This window comes from Bos indicus, chromosome 5 (genome assembly GCF_029378745.1).
Source record: "Bos indicus isolate NIAB-ARS_2022 breed Sahiwal x Tharparkar chromosome 5, NIAB-ARS_B.indTharparkar_mat_pri_1.0, whole genome shotgun sequence".
NCBI lineage: Eukaryota > Metazoa > Chordata > Mammalia > Artiodactyla > Bovidae > Bos > Bos indicus.
In genome coordinates, this window is record NC_091764.1 from 101,621,839 (window position 1) to 101,641,814 (window position 19,976).

At 42.4% G+C, this 19,976-nt stretch overlaps 1 protein-coding gene across 1 annotated transcript; it reads left to right on the forward strand.

Annotated features, from left to right (window-relative positions):
• The first annotated feature begins 5,735 nt into the window (after nucleotides 1–5,735).
• NECAP1 (NECAP endocytosis associated 1) lies at nucleotides 5,736–17,548 on the forward strand. Its single transcript, XM_019961622.2, has 8 exons — nucleotides 5,736–5,885; nucleotides 11,044–11,144; nucleotides 11,300–11,404; nucleotides 12,068–12,149; nucleotides 12,937–13,045; nucleotides 13,135–13,318; nucleotides 15,149–15,251; nucleotides 15,818–17,548. The coding sequence occupies exons 1-8, from the start codon at nucleotides 5,791–5,793 to the stop codon at nucleotides 15,864–15,866; spliced, it is 828 nt and encodes a 275-aa protein (XP_019817181.1). The 5' UTR covers nucleotides 5,736–5,790; the 3' UTR covers nucleotides 15,867–17,548.
• Nucleotides 17,549–19,976: the final 2,428 nt, after the last annotated feature.

Here is a 19,976-nt window from a genome sequence, read left to right on the forward strand (position 1 = left end):
TATATTTGAGTTTGTATGGGTGCATTGGGTTCTCATATTTTAAAAAAATGGTTTGGAAAAGACTACTAAATATGTCTAAAAGTGTTAGTCAGTCATGTCTGACTCTTTGTGTCCCTATGGACTGTAACCTCTGTCCATGTGATTCTCCATACTGGAGTGGGTAGCCAGTCCCTTCTCTAGGGGATCTTCCCGCCCGAGGGCAGTATGTCTAAAGGTCTCTCCTAATTTAAAGTTCCTGCACTTTTACTGGGGCTTCCCTGGTGTCCCAGAGAGTAAAGAATCGCCTGCAATGTGGGAGACCTGAGTTCAATCACTGGGTTGGGAAGATCCCCTGGAGAAGGGAATGGCTACCCACTCAAGTGTTCTTACCTGGAGAATTCCATGGTTAGAGGAGCCTGGCAGGCTACAGTCCATGGGGTAGCAAAGAGTATTGGGCTTCCCAGGTGGCACTAGTAGTAAAGAACCTGCCTACCAGTGCACGAGACACAAGAGACTATGGTTCGATCCTTGTGTCAGGAAGATCCCCTGAAGGAGGGCATGGTAACCCAGTTTGGAATTCTTGCCTGGAGAATCCCATAGACACAGAAGCCTGGCAGGCTACAGTCCATAGCGTTGCAAAGAGTCAGACACGACTGAAGTGACTTAGCATGCATGCACGCATGTACTTCTACCTTCTAATAATAGGCTGATTCTTTGAAAGTAAATCTCATTAATCTAATTCACAGGTAGTTTGAAAAGAATCTATAGGTAGTCTTTCAATGGAATGTATGAAATGTTAAAAAGTTTTCAGTCTACCTATATGTACTGATATAAAACGGTATCTTGATGTATTGTCAGGTAAAAATCAAAATGTGGACAGCATGCATGATTCCATTTGTGAAAATTCATAGACTCACATACATTTATAAATGCATAATGCATAGAAAATACCAGAAAGAACATTAAAAAAATTGTTTATAGTGGTCAACTCAATGGAGAACAACAGAAGGATGGATCTTGAGAAGCACGGAGATGGACTTTAAAGTTTTAAAAATACATTTTATTTAGTTGTAATTTACATATAACATAATGCATACATTTTAAGTGCACATTTTCTTTAGTCTTGACTAACATATACATTTTGTGCAACTAACACGACAATCAAGATACAGTGTATCTCCATCACTCCCTTCCCCCCAAAAGCCTCTTTCATAGTCTTTGAATTTTTTGCAAAGTATACATAGGACCCTGAAATTGGGGGATTTGGGAGAAATGGCCAAGTTAAATAAGCTAAATGACTGTACTTAAGTAGAAATCTTGTATTATTCAACCATTATTACCTACTGTGTGAAGGGCATCATGCTAGGTGCTGAAAAGGCAAAGTTCTTGCTTTCTGTAGCTGATAGTTTAGTGGGAGATATTTGAAGAATAATAACACCTTACTGCTGCTGCTAAGTTACATCAGTTGTGTTCGACTCTGTGTGGCCCCATAGACGGTAGCCCACCAGGCTCCTCTGTCCCTGGCATTCTCCAGGCAAGAATACTGGAGTGGGTTGTCATTTCCTTTTCCAATGTATGAAAGTGAAAAGTGAAAGTGAAGTCGCTCAGTCGTGTCCGACTCCTCCAGACCCCATGGACTGTAGCCTACCAGGCTCCTCCATCCATGGGATTTTCCAGGCAAGAATACTAGAGTGGGTTGCCATTTCCTTCTCCAGGGGATCTTCCCAACCCAGGAATCGAACTGGGGTCTCCTGTATTGCAGGCAGATTCTTTACCAACTGAGCTATGAGGGAAGCCTGTATTATACACTCATAAGGACTTCCTGGAATGTGAAGTCAAGTGGGCCTTAGAAAGCATCACTACGAACAAAGCTAGTGGAGGTGGTGGAATTCCAGTTGAGCGATTTCAAATCCTAAAAGATGATGCTGTGAAAGTCCTGCACTCAATATGCCAGCAAATTTGGAAAACCCAGCAGTGGCCACAGGACTGGAAAAGGTCAGTTTTCATTCCAATCCCAAAGAAAGGCAATGCCAAAGAATGCTCAAACTACCACACAATTGCACTCATCTCACATGCTAGTAAAGTAATGCTCAAAATTCTCCAAGCCAGGCTTCAGCAATCCATGAACCGTGAACTTCCTGATGTTCAAGCTGGTTTTAGAAAAGGCAGAGGAACCAGAGATCAAATTGCCAACATCTGCTGGATCATGGAAAAAGCAAGAGAGTTCCAGAAAAACATCTATTTCTGCTTTACTGACTATGCCAAACCCTTTGACTGTGTGGATCACAATAAACTGTGGAAAATTCTGAAAGAGATGGGAATACCAGACCACCTGACCTGCCTCTTGAGAAATCTGTATGCAGGTCAGGAAGAAACAGTTAGAACTGGACATTGAAAAACAGACTGGTTCCAAATAGGAAAAGGAGTACGTCAAGGCTGTGTATTGTCACCATGCTTATTTAACTTATATGCAGAGTACATCAAGAGAAACGCTGGACTGGAAGAAACACAAGCTGGAATCAAGATTGCCGGGAGAAATATCAATCACCCCAGATATGCAGATGACACCACCCTTATGGCAGAAAGTGAAGAGGAACTAAAAAGCCTCTTGATGAGAGTGAAAGAGGAGAGTGAAAAAGTTGGCTTAAAGCTCAACATTCAGAAAAGTAAGGTCATGGCATCCAGTCCCATCACTTCATGGGAAATAGATGGGGAAACAGTGGAAACAGTGTCAGACTTTATTTTGGGGGGCTCCAAAATCACTGCAGATGGTGACTGCAGCCATGAAATTAAAAGACACTTACTCCTTGGAAGGAAAGTTATGACCAACCTAGATAGCATATTCAAAAGCAGAGACATTACTTTGCCAACAAAGGTTCGTCTAGTCAAGGCTATGGTTTTTCCTGTGGTCATGTATGGATGTGAGAGTTGGACTGTGAAGAAGGCTGAGTGCCGAAGAATTGATGCTTTTGAACTGTAGTGCTGGAGAAGACTCTTGAAAGTCCCTTGGACTGCAAGGAGATTCAACCAGTCCATTCTGAAGGAGATCAGCCCTGGGATTTCTTTGGAGGGAATGATGCTGAAGCTGAAACTCCAGTACTTTGGCCACCTCATGCGAAGAATTGACTCACTGGAAAATACTCTGATGCTGGGAGGGATTGGGGGTAGGACAAAGGGACAACAGAGGATGAGATGGCTGGATGGCATCACTGACTCAATGGACGTGAATCTGAGTGAACTGCGGGAGTTTGTGAGGGACAGGGAGGCCTGGTGTGCTGTGATTCATGGGGTCGCAAAGAGTCGGACACGACTGAGCAACTGAATTGAACTGAACTTAAGGACTTCCCTGGTGGCTTAGATAGTAAAGAATCTGCCTGTAATCCAGGAGACCTGAGTTTGAACCCTGGGTTAGGAAGATTCCCTGGAGTAGGAGGCACCCCACTCCAATTTCCCTGCCTGGAAAATCCATGGACAAATGAGGCTGACCGGCTACAGTTCACGGGGTAGCAAAGAGTCAGACATGACTGAGCACAGCACACACACACACACACACACACACACACACACACACACACAATCTCAAAGCATTCTATAGTAATAGATATGCCATTAACCATTTTCTGTTGATATTCATTTACCTAGTTTCTTTTCTGTTGATATTCATTTACCTAGTTTCCATTTTTCACTACTACAAACAACGCTGTAATAAACATTGTGTATATTATTTTTGCACATATAAAATTATTGCCCTAAAATAGCTATTAGTGGATTTGCTACACTGAATGTTACATACAGGATATTAATTTGAAATTTACCTTCAGAAATGCTAAACCACTACCTTCCGGCAAACACTTGAGTAGTTGATTCCCCACATCCTTATAATGGCTAGACATTATGACTCATTTTTGAGTTTTAAGATATCACTTTGTATGCAGAGCAGACAAATTAGACAGGTTTTCAACCAGTCAACATGATGAAGTGGTGACTAGACCACTGTTGTAGTCAGACAGACTTGACTTGGTATATTGGTTTTCCACTTGCCCTCTGTGCTAATTAAATCAATTAGGTGACTGTTGTGGCAAGTATAAATTTGGAGTATACAAAGCAGGTGTTTATGGAGACACTGCAGTAGAATTTACCATTATAATAAAACTGAACGCAAACAGCGGCTATTAAATAATCCATAATGCTGTCCCAACTGGTCAGGGATTGAATTGATCCCATTTACAGCTTAGTGTGTTAGTCACTCTGTCGTGTCTGACTTTTGTGACCCCATGGGCTGTATCCCGCCAGGCTCCTCTGTTCATGGGATTTTCCAGGCAAGAATACAAGAATGGGTTGCCATTTCCTTCTCCAAGGGATCTTCCGGACCCAGGGATAGAGCTCAGGTCTTCTGTGTTAAAGGCGGATTCTTTACCATCTGAGCCATCAAGGAAGCCCATTTACAGCTTAACATGGGTAAAATTTCCAAACAAGATAATCAAAAGTACACACTGAATGTGCAGCAGACCATTTCAACAGGTGCCATTCTCGAAACTCTAAGATAAAAAGGAGTTATTATAAGGCAATGGATCAAGCCTGGCATTTTTGAAGTTTGGACTCCGGAAGATTAAAATCCACCATGTCTACGCCTGAGTCATACACTTTCTTTCAGTTCAGTTCAGTTTAGTCGCTCAGTCCTGTCGGACTCTGCGACCCCATGAATTGCAGCACGCCAGGCCTCCCTGTCCATCACTAACTCGAGGACTTCACTCAAACTCATTTCCATCAAGTGGGTGATGCATCCAACCATCTCATCCTCTGTCGTCCCCTTCTCCTCTTGCCCCAATCCCTCCCAGCATCAGATTCTTTTCCAATGAGTCAACTCTTTGCATGAGGTAGCCAAAGTACTGCAGTTTCAGCTGTAGCATCAGTCCTTCCAAAGAACATCAGGACTGATCTCCTTTAGAATGGACTGGTTGGATCTCCTTGCAGTCCAAGGGACTCTCAAGAGTCTTCTCCAACACCACAGTTCAAAAGCATCAGTTCTCTGGCGCTCAGCTTTCTTCATAGTCTAACTCTCACATCCATACATGACCACTGGAAAAACCATAGCCTTGACTAGACAGACCTTTGTTGGCAAAGTAATGTCTCTGCTTTTGAATATGCTATCTAGGTTGGTCATAACTTTCCTTCCAAGGAGTAAGCGTCTTTTAATTTCATGGCCGCAATCACCATCTGCAGTGATTCTGGAGCCCCCAAAAATGAAGTCTGACACTGTTTCCACATCTATTTCCCACGAAGTGATGGGACCAGATGCCATGATCTTCTTTTTCTGAATGTTGAGCTTTAAGCCAACTTTTTCACTCTCCTCTTTCTTTAGGTATCCAGTTTGGGATTACGGACCCGCGAATACCTCTTTTCTCTTGAAAACTACGGTTAAGAAGTGACTCTTAGAAGAAAAAAATTCGCCAGGCTTCAAAATGGTCGTCGTTCTCCCAGAGCACTGCTGGTACCTGCCGAGAGCAAGATGGCGTTTCTTCTCCTCGCTTTTCGGGGACGGAGATATCCTTAACGTGAATCACGCACTTGGAGGGCATCCTTGCCATTACCCAAAATGGTGATTCACGCAACCTCACCGTTTCCAGGTTTCAACATGGCTTCCGTAACCCGCGCCAACAGAGGTTAATCTCAGGACGCCGGCCGAACGCTCGCGGAAGTAGCGTCAGCGGAAGTGCGTCAGCGGAAGTTTTTTGGAACTCAGCTCCCCGGCTCTACGTCCCGCCCCCGCGCTGACGCCCCGCCCCCAGCGGCCCTGCGAGCAGAGCCAAGATGGCGTCCGAGTTGGAGTACGAGTCTGTACTGTGTGTGAAGCCTGACGTCAGCGTCTACCGGATTCCGCCTCGGGCCTCCAACCGCGGTTACAGGTACTAACTTCGAGTCATTGTGGCACGCGCTTACCCGGTCAGGCTTGACACTTTGTTTCTCAGGTAGCAGGCCGCCCGTCCCTGCCATTGCCTCCTCTGGATTGTTAACTTGCTAGCCTGGCCACCTGGGTTTTTGTCACCCTTTCCACTGCTGTTTCCCCACTCTGGACTGCCGACATCCTTGTTTCCGCCTCTTTAAAAAAAGAAAAAAAAAGATTACCATCCTGTAACCTCCCACCGCTCTCCTCCCGGACCCCTCTGGATTACCCATCTGCTCCTCATTCTCTTCCTGTCGTGTCTGCGCCTTGGCCAGTCACCTTTCCCTTCGCTCATCCCTGCGTCCTTCAAGTTGTCACCCTTATCGTCCCATCCCTACCTCCTTGCCCCCGTACCCCCCATTTCCAATACCTGGTGCGCATTTGTTGGTGATTATTGTGTCTTAGGCCCCTCTCTGGATGAGATAATTTATCTTTTGTGCAGTTCAGTCTTGCCACCAGATACAGTCATCCACCATATACTATAGTATAGGTGATACTATAGTATTTTCAAGCCTTCCTTCCCTGTTCTCATGTAGCTTTTGCTTTCAGAGTTAACACAGCATTTTATCTGGAGGGCTAACTAACCATCTTGTAATCCAGTGACTATGAGGGCCTGAGGATGCTGTCAAAAGTTACGGACATGCAGTCCAAAGAATTAACTTGCAACTCCCTGGGTTACCTGTTAAAAAATATGAGTGTGAGCCCTGGCAATTTAACAGCTATGTGATTTGACACAAATCTTTTAGCCTCTCCAAGCCTAAGTTTTCTCATCTGTAAAATAGAAGAAAAAAAAAAGGGAGGGGGTGATAATAAAACCTGCTCTAGCTATGTACCTTTAGAAGTTTTTGGAGGGTTAAATGAAATCATAATAAATGTGAAAAATAATTAAAAATGAATTTCCTAAAAAGAATTTAGTAAACAGTAAAGCAGTCTATAAATATAGTATTTTGATTTCTCTCTCTGACTCACATCACCAGCATGATTTTCCTCTTGGCATTTGTTACCTCGGCTTAAAAATTACCCTCTCCCTGTGTCTTATGTTGTACTTCCTTATCAGAGGTTCGTTCATCCTGAATCAGTATCTTTGTGCTTGCTGACCTGTGCACTAGATCCTGTGGGTTGTACCCTAAAAGGTAATCCTAATTTCAAGCTTTCAATCAGACCCCTGCTGACCGTGAATAAGACTCTACATGCTTTTTGATGATAGTCACAGGGACTAATACCTGTGAGTCAGCTGAGACCTCTTCTCCCAAGCCAGCCTTCCTTGACCTTTCTGTTCTGGCTTAGGTGTGCTCTGTGTGCCTCCGTAGTACCTGTTCTTGACTCTCTCACTTGCCTTCTTTCAATGTACTAATTTTTTGGTTGTTGTCCCAGTTCTCCAGACTAGACTATGAACAACTTGAGGTCTTCTTAAACTTAGAAGATCTTTTAAACGTTTTCTAGGATCTAGCACAGTTTCCTGCACATAGTGGAGACTCTGTAAATGTTGACTGAAAAGAATAGGTTACACTTAAATTAGCATTGATCGATCTGTCAAATAAGGTAAAATAGCTGATGACCCCTAACTTTAGGTATTAAGACTTCCTAAAAGATATGAAACATTGAAGTGGGTTTCAGTTCTTTTTCAGTCCGACTTTTTTCGACTCCATGAACCTGCCAGACTCATGGAATTCTCCAGGCAAGAATACTGGAGTGGGTTGCCATTCCCTTCTCCAGTGGATCTTCCCTACCCATGGATTGAACCCAGGTCTCTTGCATTGCAGGCAGATTCTTTACTGACTGAGCTACCAGGGAAGCCTTTTTCTTCTGCTTCACGCTTTTAAAAACACCTTTTACCCATCTGCTTTCTCTGTCTTGATTTTAACTTTATCCTTCATTCTTACGTCAGTTAACTGCACTGAGCCGTCAAAGCAATTTCTTAATTTTCCTCTTACCCTTTTCCTTGTCATTCTATGTTTTCCATGCTTATTAGTGACATTTTATCCTACAAGAGGCTTTATATATCAACCACTGTTAGTGAAGAGAGCAGAATTAAATTTGAATTGTGAGTCTCATTTATTTGCTGGGTTACTTCTGGCAAGTCACTTAAATCTTTTGAACTTTAGTTTTCTCATCTATAAAGATGAGTATAATATTATGTACTTTGTGAGATTCTTTCAGTTTTCACAAGAATGGGCATAATAACTCCTGGAACAGGTGCTTGATAAATAGTGCTTTTCTGTCTTTGTGTAATCTTTTTTGTTGTTTACCAGAAGTCATTTTATATTATGAGCATGATTTATCCTCTAGGCTGCTGTTAAAGGAAAAACTGGACTTTATAGGAATCAGAAATGCTTTCTTTGAGATGAGAGGGAATAATTGACTTTGATTCACCTGTATAAACTGTCGATTCACCTGTAAAGCTGTCACTTCTTGGACTTTCACTGACCAGATTTATAGAAGGAGAATGGGTTGGTGGGAAACTTATAAACGATTAGAAAATGGTTCTTAACCTGTAAAACCTTATTTTATTTATGATTACCCTTTTCCTCAACTAAATCATTACTAACCCTACACTGTGTTTTAATGTAATGAAAAGAATACTGGACTTTGAAGTTAAGGATTGTTACTGTGTTATTGTCCTTTTCTTCATTTAGAGAGAGTAGTTTTTTCAATCTCCAGCCATCTTAGTGAGCTTCCCTGGTATCTTAGTGAGCTTCCCTGGTGTCTCAGTGGTAAATAATCCCCCTGCCAGTACAGGAGATGCGAATTCAATCCCTGGGTTGGAAAGATCCCCTGGAGAAGGAAATGGCAACCCACTCCAGTATTCTTGTGTGGGAAAATCCATGGACAGAGAAGCCTGTTGGGCTGCAGTCTATGGGGTCCCAAAAGAGTCAGACACGACTGAGTGAATGTACAGCAACAACACAGTAGGCTTTCATGCCTATTCCACATAGCTGCTGTAAGATTTATTGCCAAGGTAGATGAAAATATGTGAAGTTCGTTTCGAAGACCAGTAAAAATCAAGAGTACCCCTGGCTAGGTCTGGGGAGTTGGAGAGGAGTTAAGGTTCAGGGCTGGGGGAAGCTGCTGCGTGAATATCCATTCACTTACCGAGAATTTGTTAAATATTGGCCACCAGACATACAAATAAACCGAGGAACCTGTCCAAAGAAGTGCATCTGGTAAACTTGTTCCTAGTATTTTCAGTAGCCCATTCACACTATGTCTACCTCATGACAGAAGAGTGGAGTAAGTAACGACTTATTCAAAAAATTTAATAGATAAGGACTTCTAGAGCATGCTCTGAACTGGATCAGATTCAGGTACTTGGGGGTCTTTGAGACAGGACATCAAGAGAGAAGGGCATGACGAAGATGTATGTTGTAAAATCCTGTTCAGAATTTGTCCTAATTTAAATTTTCATGTCTTCCTGTCTACCATTCACTTACCATCTTGTTAAACATATGTTTACCCAGATATACTTTATTGTTACCTTCTTAACTGCAGGTGTTAGTCTCTAGGTTCCCACGGGATGAGTTATTAACTTTTACCTTGCCCTCCCTTTTCCACACTGCTTGCAAAACAGAATCACAAATGCAGTGTTTTGTAAAATTGGTTCATGTTTAAATGTCTTAGATTTCATTCAAATTCATCTAGAACACAGATTATAAGTATTCAGTGTTTTGTAATGTTCCCATTTGTATCTCTAATCTACATGTCTTTCTGAAGTCCAGCTTCATGTATTCACATGTATGCTCTGTATCTCCTCTTGAAAATCTGTTAGACATCTCAGACTTAACCGAGCCAATGCTGAACTACTACTAATCTTTCTTTCCAGAGATGTTCTATCTGTAGTCTTTCTCATCTCAATTATTGGCAACTCCTCTGTTCAGGCTAAAAACCTTGGCGTCATCCTTGACTTGGTCTTTGTTGTCTCTCTTTCTCTTCTACCTTGCATCCATTCATTAGAAAATCCTGCTGCCTTTGCTTTAAATATATCCATCGTCTAGTCACTTGTGCTCCTTTCTCTTCCTGGTCACCATGGTGACTCCCCCAGATTACTACAGTAGTCTCTTAGCTAATCCCCAGCTTTAGCGTTCATATTGCTGCATCTCTGCTCTGCACAGCAAAGTAATCCTTTTGAGATAAAAGGGAGATCATGTCACATTTCTGCTTTAATGGCTTCTCCTTCACTAAGACTAAAAGCTAGAGTTCTTAGAGTGGCCTGTGAGCCCCTCCATGATGTCCCTCAGTTAGTTCTCCCACCTCATTTCCTTCGGTATTCTAATCACAGCGACTTCCTTGCTTGAGGGCGATATAGCAGGCCTGCTCCCATTTTAGCATCTTTGCACCAGCTGTTTACACCTGGAATGCTTTTCCTCCAGATATCTGCATGGGTAACTCTCACTTCCTTCACATTTTGCTCACATTTCACCTTGTTAGTCAGGCTTGCCCTGACCACCCTTTTGAAAGCTGCAACCTATTCATTCTCCCACTATCTTCCTGAGCTCCTTTTTCTGCCCTGGGATTTTCTTTTTACCTTAGCATTTAGCACCTTCTGAGCTATTAATGATTTTACGTATCTATTGTTTGTTTTTTATTATCTATTTCCTGTTAGATTGTAAGCTTCCTGACGGCTTTAAACTTTGTTCCCTCTTGTATCCCAAATACTTAGAATAGTGCCTGTGACTTAATACACACTCTGTAAATATTGGTTGAATTCAGTGAAAGATAATACATTTAGGGATTTGGGAGGCTTCTGTTACCCAGTATATTTCATTTAGTAGGCTTTGTTGTTCCCTGATCAGCAAAATACTATTATATAAAGTACTATCCTCAGTATGAAAATAGTGTCATTGTGATACATTTTTAAATTGCTTTTTTGGGTAATTTTACATATTTTTATTGATACTTATTGGACTTAAGTAGTAACATTTCTTCTATTTGCTTTGGACTGTGTGTAACCTGAGGCATCTTTGTAGAGAGAATTATGAATTAGTCTTTTGATTATTTAATAGGCATAAAGAGTAAGTAATTCAGAACAGGGAAATAGAAATATGGCAAATGATTGTGTGTAGGTTTTCGGTAAATTAAAGACATAGACCTGAGGCCTGAGACTTTCCATTTTTCTATCCTAGGGCATCTGACTGGAAATTAGATCAACCCGATTGGACTGGTCGCCTCCGAATCACTTCAAAAGGGAAGGTTGCTTATATCAAACTCGAGGATAAAGTTTCAGGTAATCTACTCGTGACCCTCTACCATATTAAGGATGTTGGTTTGGTGTTCTTTTATGAATCTCTTCAGATTGTGGATTGGAGTGGAAATACTTGCTAATTGAATTTTAGACTTTTTGCTTCCTTTGCTTAAAGAAGTCTTTTTCTTACCTGTCAGGGGAACTCTTTGCTCAGGCACCAGTAGAACAATATCCTGGTATTGCCGTGGAGACAGTGACTGATTCCAGCCGCTACTTTGTAATCCGGATCCAGGATGGAACTGGTAAGGGATTGGGGATTTTGAATGAATTGAGATTTGGAAAATAGTTAATGCACATCAACGGAAATGTGTCCCAGTGCATTTATCTTACTTCAGTTTACTAAAATTTTTCTTCTCTTTGTCCAAAGTTAACTCCAGTTGCTAGAGGAAAAGGATTAACATGTTATTTGTAATAGTTATAAACACGGGTTCAAAAGGTGATTAAAAGTAGACGTAAATAAATCAGAATATATGTCTAACCAAAGAACTGGCAAATACTGCCTGTTCATTGTTGCAGGGCTTTTTGTGGGACTACTTTACCTCATCTGTGTTTATGGCAGGCATCTTTTCTCCAGTCAGAGGCTGGCAGACTTTTTTTTAAAGACACAAGATAATAAACATCTCTGGGCCACATGGGCTCTCGCAGCTACTCAGTTCTGTCACAATGGTGTGAAAGCTGCTGTGGATAATATTAGACAAACTGGCATGGCTTTGTTCTCGTGAAATTTTATTTAAAAAAACAAGCTCTGACAGCATTTGGCCCATGGGCTGCATGCAGTTTGCTAGTTCTCAGAGAGTCTTTTACATTCACAGAGGTTGTCTAGTTATGGTAACTATTATATTTTCATTGAGTAGCATTTGCCCCAGGCATGCTTCCTGTTGGGAGGATTCTTATCCTTTTCACAGGGCGAAGCGCTTTCATTGGCATTGGCTTCTCAGATCGGGGTGATGCCTTTGACTTCAATGTCTCTCTGCAAGATCACTTCAAGTGAGTGAAGCGTGTCCTGAGTTACCAGGTTGAGTGTGTGGGGAATGCTGCCCCTCCACTGAGTGGGCACTGTCTCTTACCTCCTGCTTTCATTACTTGGTAGACTAGGTCTTGTGACTGTGATTGTCCCGTTCACTGTTTTCTTCCATTATCTTTGTATCTATTCTATCCTTATAGCTGGAATATGTTTTTAACCCATTGTACACTGGTTTGGGAAGATGCTGCTGTTTATACCTCTGGGGAAGTTGCCCGTAGCTCTTAGGGGGCTGAGGAGGGGCATAACAGTAATAGCAGGGCTTTCTGTGAGATAGTGGGGAGTTTCGTGCCAGATTTGTCACTCCATGTAACTGACATGTTTTGTGCCTCTTGCGGTATTTCTTCAGCCCATTTGCTTTTGGCTTAGCTGTGGTGAATAGCACCATGCACACTGGTAGAAAAGGGCAGGTTTTTCTGCCTCAGAACTTTCTGAAGTTGTGGAAAGCCACCCATTCAGTGAGGGGGCAGCTGGCCTGCCCCGTCAGAGGTGGTCCTCAATCACAGGGCTGGGAATTGGTGGCCAGGTGCTCTCTCGTGGAGGGACATGTTTAGTCTGCCATTGTGTATAGTTCCCCAGTGGTATTGAACTCCAGTTGTCCTCTTCCTTGGCTTTTCTTCCTTTCCTTTCTACGTCTGATGTTCCCTTACTCTGCTTTCTGGAATCATGTTTCACATAAGTTAGCCACAGATTGATTTGTCAAACTCTGCTCTCAGGGAATCCTAATTAAAATAATGTGCCCTTTTATTGAAGGTGGGTAAAACAGGAATCTGAGATTTCCAAAGAATCTCAAGAAATGGATAGTCGTCCCAAGTTGGATCTGGGCTTCAAGGAAGGGCAGACCATCAAGTTGAGTATTGGGGTGAGTATGGTTCCCCTCACCTCTCCTTGTATTTCCATAAGCCTATGACTTCTCTTTCTTTTTCTCACCCTCCTTTTTTTCTTTTGTAGAACATTACAACCAAGAAAGGAGGTACTTCTAAGCCCAAGACTGCAGGGACTGGGGGCCTCAGCTTACTCCCACCGCCACCTGGAGGCAAAGTCACAATTCCCCCTCCATCCTCCTCAGTTGCCATCAGCAATCATGTCACTCCACCACCCATACCAAAATCCAATCATGGAGGTAGTGATGCAGGTAAATCTCTCTAGTACTTTTAACTTTGAGAAATCATAGCTTAGGGTTTTATTGGTAATAACCTGTTTGCCAAAGAGAGTGTCAGTGGTTTTGCTATTAAAGGCACTTGGCACTGACAAGTTGACTCTGGTAGCCTTCAGCAAGGGATTAAAGCTTTTCTAGTGAGCTGAGAGTCATGGTATCTGGTTGATTTTTTGGCTAAAAATGGGTAGATATTAAAAAGACTGTTTCCTTCATTGGACCTTGGTGAAATGCTAGTAGGCCCAGGAGTCAGATGGACCAAGATTATGGCCATAGCTCTGTTAGTTTTTATCTGGATGTGTTTGGTAACATTTAGGTTCTGTGAGTCTCGTATCCTTACCTGTAAGATGGAGATGTAGAACTTAGCTCAGGACTCTGAGGGTAAAATGATGTGATGGCGCTTAGCTCAGTACTTGGCATGTAGTTATCATTCAGTGAATGTTATTTCTCAATCCTTTCCATTTCTTCACAGGGCAGTTGAGAGGAAATTAGACAACATCTGGGTTTATGAGTACATTTTTGTTCTTACTGTCTAGTGGGAAACAAGAAGAGATATAGTCATTTCCGTTTAAAAGATGAGAAATTAGAATTTGAAAAGGAATTTTCCTGAGATTAGAGAACCTAGTGTTAGAATCTGAAAGTTATAACTTATTTGAAAAGGAATTTTCCTAAGATTAGAGAACCTAGTGTTAGAATCTGAGAGTTATAACATATCATTAATTAATTATAACTTAATATTATTTGTTTAAAATTATATCATTAATCAATTATAAGTGATTGCTTATAGGAGCAGACTTTCTCTTTCTGGAATTTTTGAGGTAAAAGTGGTTCTAGGCTGCTGCTTTTGCTAAGTGTTGCCAGAAGGCACTGAGGATAATATCTAAGGTTTATTTTTATTTTTTTAAAAAATTAAACCTTTTGTTTTGAGATAATTCTAGTTTCACATGCAACTGTAAAAAATAAGAAATCCCATGTACTCTTTATCCAGTTAACCTCAATGGTAACATTTTGCAGAATTGACAGTGAGACTGTCTACCTATCTTCCTTAGATTTCTTCATGGTTAGGTATTCTCATTTGTGTGTGCAGTTGGCCCTTGAACAATGCAGAACTTTTGTGCACTGATCTCTTGCCTATTCCTGTCCTGTGCAGTAGAAAATCTGTGTATGATTTCACAGTCAACTATCCATATCTGTGGTTCCACATCTGTATATTAAATTAACTACGGATCATGTAGTACTGTACTGAGTGTTTATTGAAAAAAGTCCATGCATAAGTGTACCCATGTGGTTCAAACCCACATTGTTCAAGGGTCAGCTCTAGTTCTGTGCAGTTTTATCAGGTGTAGGTTCCTGGATCCACCACCAGGCTCAGGACACCAAACAGTTCCACCAGGACAAGGACTCCTTGTGTCCCCCATTTTTAACCACACCTTCCTCCCTCTTCACCCACACCCCTGTTCCTAACCCTTGGCAATCAGTCACTAATCTGTCCTCCATCTCTTAATTTTGTCACTTAGGAATGTTAATGGAATCCTGCAGTATATAACCTTTGGGATTGACTTTTGCCACTCAGCATGATTCCCTTGAGATTCATCAGGTTGTTTTGATATATATCAATAGTCTGTTTATTGCTGAATAGTAGTCCATCATATGGATGTACCACAGTATGTTTCACCCACAGAAGAACATTTGGGTTGACTGCATTTTTGGCTATTACAAGTAAAGTTGCCATGAACTTTTGTGTAGGTTTTTGTGTGAATACAAGTTTATGTTTCCCTGTTTCTGTTTCTTCTCTTACCTTGTACTCAGATATCCTTTTAGATTTGGATTCTCCTGCTCCTATCACGACACCAGCACCAGCTCCAGTTTCTGCAAGCAATGACTTGTGGGGAGACTTCAGCACTGCATCCAGGTATTAATGTAGGGAAACCACCATCCTCTCAACTGGTCTATCAGTGATGTGTGCCAATGTAATGATATCTCTGATCTGGGAAAGCAGGGCATCTGTAGGTCATACATGGTGTTTGGCAGGAATTCTAGGTAAGGAGTGCAGGAGTGCTGGGATGGTGGCATAAGATCACTATGGGATGGAGCTTGGGCTTCCCCATTGGCTTGGTGGTAAAGAATTTGCTTGCAGTGCTGGAGACACAGGAGACGTGCGTTCGATCCCTGGGTTGGGAATATCCTCTGGAGAAGGGAATGACAGCCTACTCCAGTATTCTTGTCTGGAGAATCCCATGGACAGAGGCACCTGGTGGGCTACAGTCCATGGGGTCACAAACGGTTGGAAACGACTAAAGCTACTTAGCACGCACACACGCAGGCAGGATGGAACTTGGGTAGCCTGATGCAGGGCTTGGTGAGCACAATTGCTCTGAAGTACAGTTTCAGGAATTCTGGGCAGAGATTTCTTGGAAACTGTTAAGAATGGAGTCCCTATCCTAATATGCTTCTGGCTGTCTCTGTTCTCTCTTGCAGCTCTGTTCCGAACCAGGCACCACAGCCATCCAACTGGGTCCAGTTCTGAAGAGCACTGGTGGGATGTTCAAGAGAGACGTGAAGAATAACAATGACTTTGAGGGCACCAATCTGAGAGGGGGGGCTCGGAGCCGCTTCCCTCCCCAGAACCAAACTCCTGGACAATCGTTCTCATAGCTTCTCCATTGCATTCAGGCTGGTGGTGTCACCCTCCTGTGCTGTTCCTTGGAGTGCAGCCAAGAAAGTATTTCCCGGCTCCTGTTCCCTGTCAAGGCAGGGAAGTAGTGGGTCTTAATGATGCTTGTGGCTGGCTCTACAGGGCTCAAAAGGCCAGGGTCTCTGAGGGGGAAATAGTCCCTACCATCTCTAAAAATTTTCCCCATCTTTAAATTCTTATTTCAGAATCATCTCAAGACCCTGGCATGCCTCTTTGTGAAGCCCTTTCTAGCAATTTCAGGGGAGACAAAAACCTTGGAACTTCTTTTTCCATTAGCCGAAGACTCTAAAAATGGACAGACTGACCTCAGTGTTTACAGATTCAGAATTTTGATAGGGGGTAGGTGTGAGGGAAGACTTGCGTCCTGGGTCTCTGCTGTGTGCCCTCCCCCAGGCTTGTCCTGTGAGTGAGCAGCCCGTGTGGGTGCAGCCCCCTTACCCTCTAGCGCAAACGTTTACACGTCCCTTCCTGTGATAAGAGGGTTGTGTTGGTGGCGCTTCCACTCTTGTGTCTGTCAAACAGTGCAGCATCTTTGATCAGTGGTTGTCTTTTGGATGAAGGAGGCTCAAGGGGCTGTGTTTTCCTAGTTATATTCTAGAGAAGCAGTCACTTTCTTGCAGCTCCATCTTGCTGCTGCCTCTGAAGCCCGGCGTTACTTTGTTATGGCCCCATTATTTGACTGAAAGTTTAAAGGGTTTGGGGTTTTTAACCTCACTTGTAGAGTAGAGAGGTTGAATGCACTTAACTGTTGATCAGTACCCACATTGCCTTGCTGCCTGGGTATCTGGCCCCTTTTCATAAACATTTTACTTTGTGACTCCACCAACTCTTCAGCAGAAAGCTGCTGTATTACATGTATTGTCATTGATGAAGGAAGCTGGAGAGCCATGGCTTTAGCTGTGATAGTTTTTGCCCGGATGAGGGCTGTGATACTTGCCACCAGGGGTATGTGAGAAGCAAGTAGCTCCCCTGCCACTTTCCCTCTGCCCACCATTCCTTTTACAACGCTGTGAAGGGGTCCCGCTCTTGAGTGAACGGGCTCCAGCTATCTGATTTGTCAAGGGGCAATTTTGAGAGTGAATGTGAGGATCTCACCTCTTCCCTTAGTACCTATTTGGATATTACTGGCTGAAGAGAGTCCTTACATTTAATTTTTAAATAGATTCCCTCTCTTAGATTTCCTTCTTGACTCTTTTTTAAAAAACTTTGGGTCCATTTTGTTTTCATTGCTTCCCGTTCCAGGCAGCTCTATTCTTACAGAGCCATGGCAGGACATTTAAAAATTCCAATAGAAAACACTAGAAGGAAAGTCTATAGAATCACTAGTGACTAATAACTACTGGGAACCTATTTTCTCAATCTTCCTGTATGTTGTGTTCTTTGTATTCTCAAGATGATAATATATTATGTATTTGAATTGCTGAAAAGTTGAGAATGATGTTTAAGATATATGTATATAAAGCATATGTATGCTGTATTGGTGCAATAATGGTAATTAAAAGTACGGAAAAAGGTAGCGTCTCTTTTGTCTTTTCATTTGCTTGTTTCCTTTTCTTTTTAATTTAATTGACCCAATATAGGTGGGCCAATAGGTAATAAAAGGAGACTTTATTAACTCTTTTTCAAGAGATGGAGCCTTTAAGAGGTGAAGGCTCAACCTCTGTCCTCATGGCTCTCAACCCACAGAGGCTTGTTGTAGAGACCGTTTGTTTTAATTATTTGCTGGTACAGTTAATTTCATTTGCTTCAAGTTATCTTCGTGATCTAGGCCACCTTTCATATTCCAGAACTATGATTGGCAAAAATAAAGGGAATCAATGCTTGTGATAGAACCAAAGTGAGAGTCACAGACTTTGGAAGCCAGGATTTTGGAGTTGTCATTTAGTGATTGTCACAGGAGATGAATCAGAATGATACCAGTGCTGCTTTTGCCTCTTTCAGTTTAACTCATAATGGGACTTCCCTGGTGGTCCAGTGGTTTAAGAGTCCATGCTTTCAATGAAATGGGTACAGGTTCTCCAGGGGATCTTCCCAACCCAGGGATGGAACCCAGGTCTCCCGCGTTGCATGCCCATTCTTTACCAGTTGAGCCACAAGGGAAGCCCAAGAATACTGGAGTGGGTAGCATATCCCTTCTCCAGTGGATCTTCCTGACCCAGGAATTGAACTGGGGTTCAGTTCTCTGCCTTCAATGCAGGAGACGTAGTTTCAATTCCTGGGTTGGGAAGATCCTCTGGAGGAGGGCATGGCAACTGACCAGTATTCTTACCTGGAGAATTCCTAAGGATAGAGGAGCCTGGCAGGCTATAGTCCATAACATCACAAAGAGTTGGACACGACTGAAGTGAGTTAGCATGTGCATCGTGGATAGAAAAACATTAATCCTGAACTTCAAGGGGGTTTTGGGGCAGAAAACGTGGATAATCTTTTTCCAGCTCAAACCCCCTCAGACATTGACATCTGCCTTCAGGGTTGTCAGGTGAGCTTTTCTTACCACTCCCTTCCTCTATTCTGATAACCTAGATAGTCTTCTTGCTTCTAGCTGCCTCAGCTCCGTTCAGCTTCCGTGTTGCCACCAGAACACCAGGGCTGAAACCAAGCCCTGCTCGTGCCCCTTCTTCCCTACTCATTAATTGCCTTTAACAATTTTCCTTCACTTCAGATTAATGTCCAAAGTACCACTTCATCCTCAACTCTCAGGTTTCCCTTGCACTTAGTTTACTTCAGCACACTGATTCTTCATATGCTGTCAGCACCGTGGGCATTGCATGCTTACAGTTCCCTCTGCCTAGAATTCCTTCCCTTCTCTACCTGCTTGGTGAAACACCCTTCCTGTCCTGGAAGGATGGCTTACGTGCTGCTCATGGAATGTTACTTATCCTCTCAGTCTGAAAGATGATCTTCCTTGTTTTGGGGAAGGAAAATTTCAATTTGCTATTGAAATTCTCTTCTTAACTAGTTTGTAAGCTCTTGGGTATAAGGATCATGTCTTCATTTTTATCTACTCGGTACTTTGCATATACCTTTCAAGGTAGTAGATACTCATTAAATACTCGGTAACGGTGATTTTAGAGAAGTGTGACTAGGAATCAGTAAGTTGGGCTTTTCTTTTTATGACTCACTCTCACTTTGGCTTTTACTAGCTGCATGCCCTTAAGTGTTCCTTGAATGCTTTGTCATAGTTGCAGAAAGTCTCATTTGTATGCTCCAGAGTCAGTTAATGTTAGGGCCCAAGAAAGTAGTGTTGAAGATGAATTTTCCTTTAGTACATAGACTCCATGGCCTGGGAAAAGGAAATCTGGATATCTTGTAGCCCAGGGCTGATGAATTTGGTGGCTTACTGTCTCAGTTATCAGAACTGACTAAGATTATATTGCACTTCAGTTATGTTTAGCTTTTTCTCTAGCTTTTAAGAAAGATCATTTCTGTTATTGCTTTTTAACCATACATGTGGTTTGTGACTAGAACTCATGAGCTCCCCATCAATCACTTGAGAAAGAAAGGAAATAGAAAGGACTTCTCTGATGATCCAGTGGTTAAGAATCTGCCTGCCAATGCAGGGGACGTGGGTTAAATCCTTGATCTGGGAAGACCCCCACATGTCACTGGGCCACGAAGTCCATGCACCACAACTACTGAGCCCATGCTCTGCAACAAAGAAGCCACCACAATGAGAAGCCCGTTCACCCCAACTGGAGAGTATCCCCTACTCAACTGCAACCAGAGAAAGCCTGCGTGCAGGAATGAAGACCCAGAGTGGCCAAAAATAAGTAAATAAATAACACATATATATAAAAGAAATAGGAAGAGAGTTACATTTACTTGCAAGTCCCTCAAGTCTGGTAGAGTTTTCATAGCAACCATGGTTGAAATCATGCGGAGTGGCACTTATTTCAGAATGAGAATTGTTATTTTCAGTCCCTTTCTGAAAATTTTCAAGAT

What these genes read in the sequence shown, in the direction of transcription:
- NECAP1 (XM_019961622.2), top strand. Translation starts at nt 5,791, where the DNA reads ATGGCGTCCGAGTTGGAGTACGAGTCTGTACTGTGTGTGAAGCCTGAC. An exon ending in ACTCGAGGATAAAGTTTCAG is followed by an intron (nt 11,145 to 11,299) that starts GTAATCTACTCG and finishes CTTACCTGTCAG; the next exon opens with GGGAACTCTTTGCTCAGGCA. An exon ending in TCTCTGCAAGATCACTTCAA is followed by an intron (nt 12,150 to 12,936) that starts GTGAGTGAAGCG and finishes CTTTTATTGAAG; the next exon opens with GTGGGTAAAACAGGAATCTG.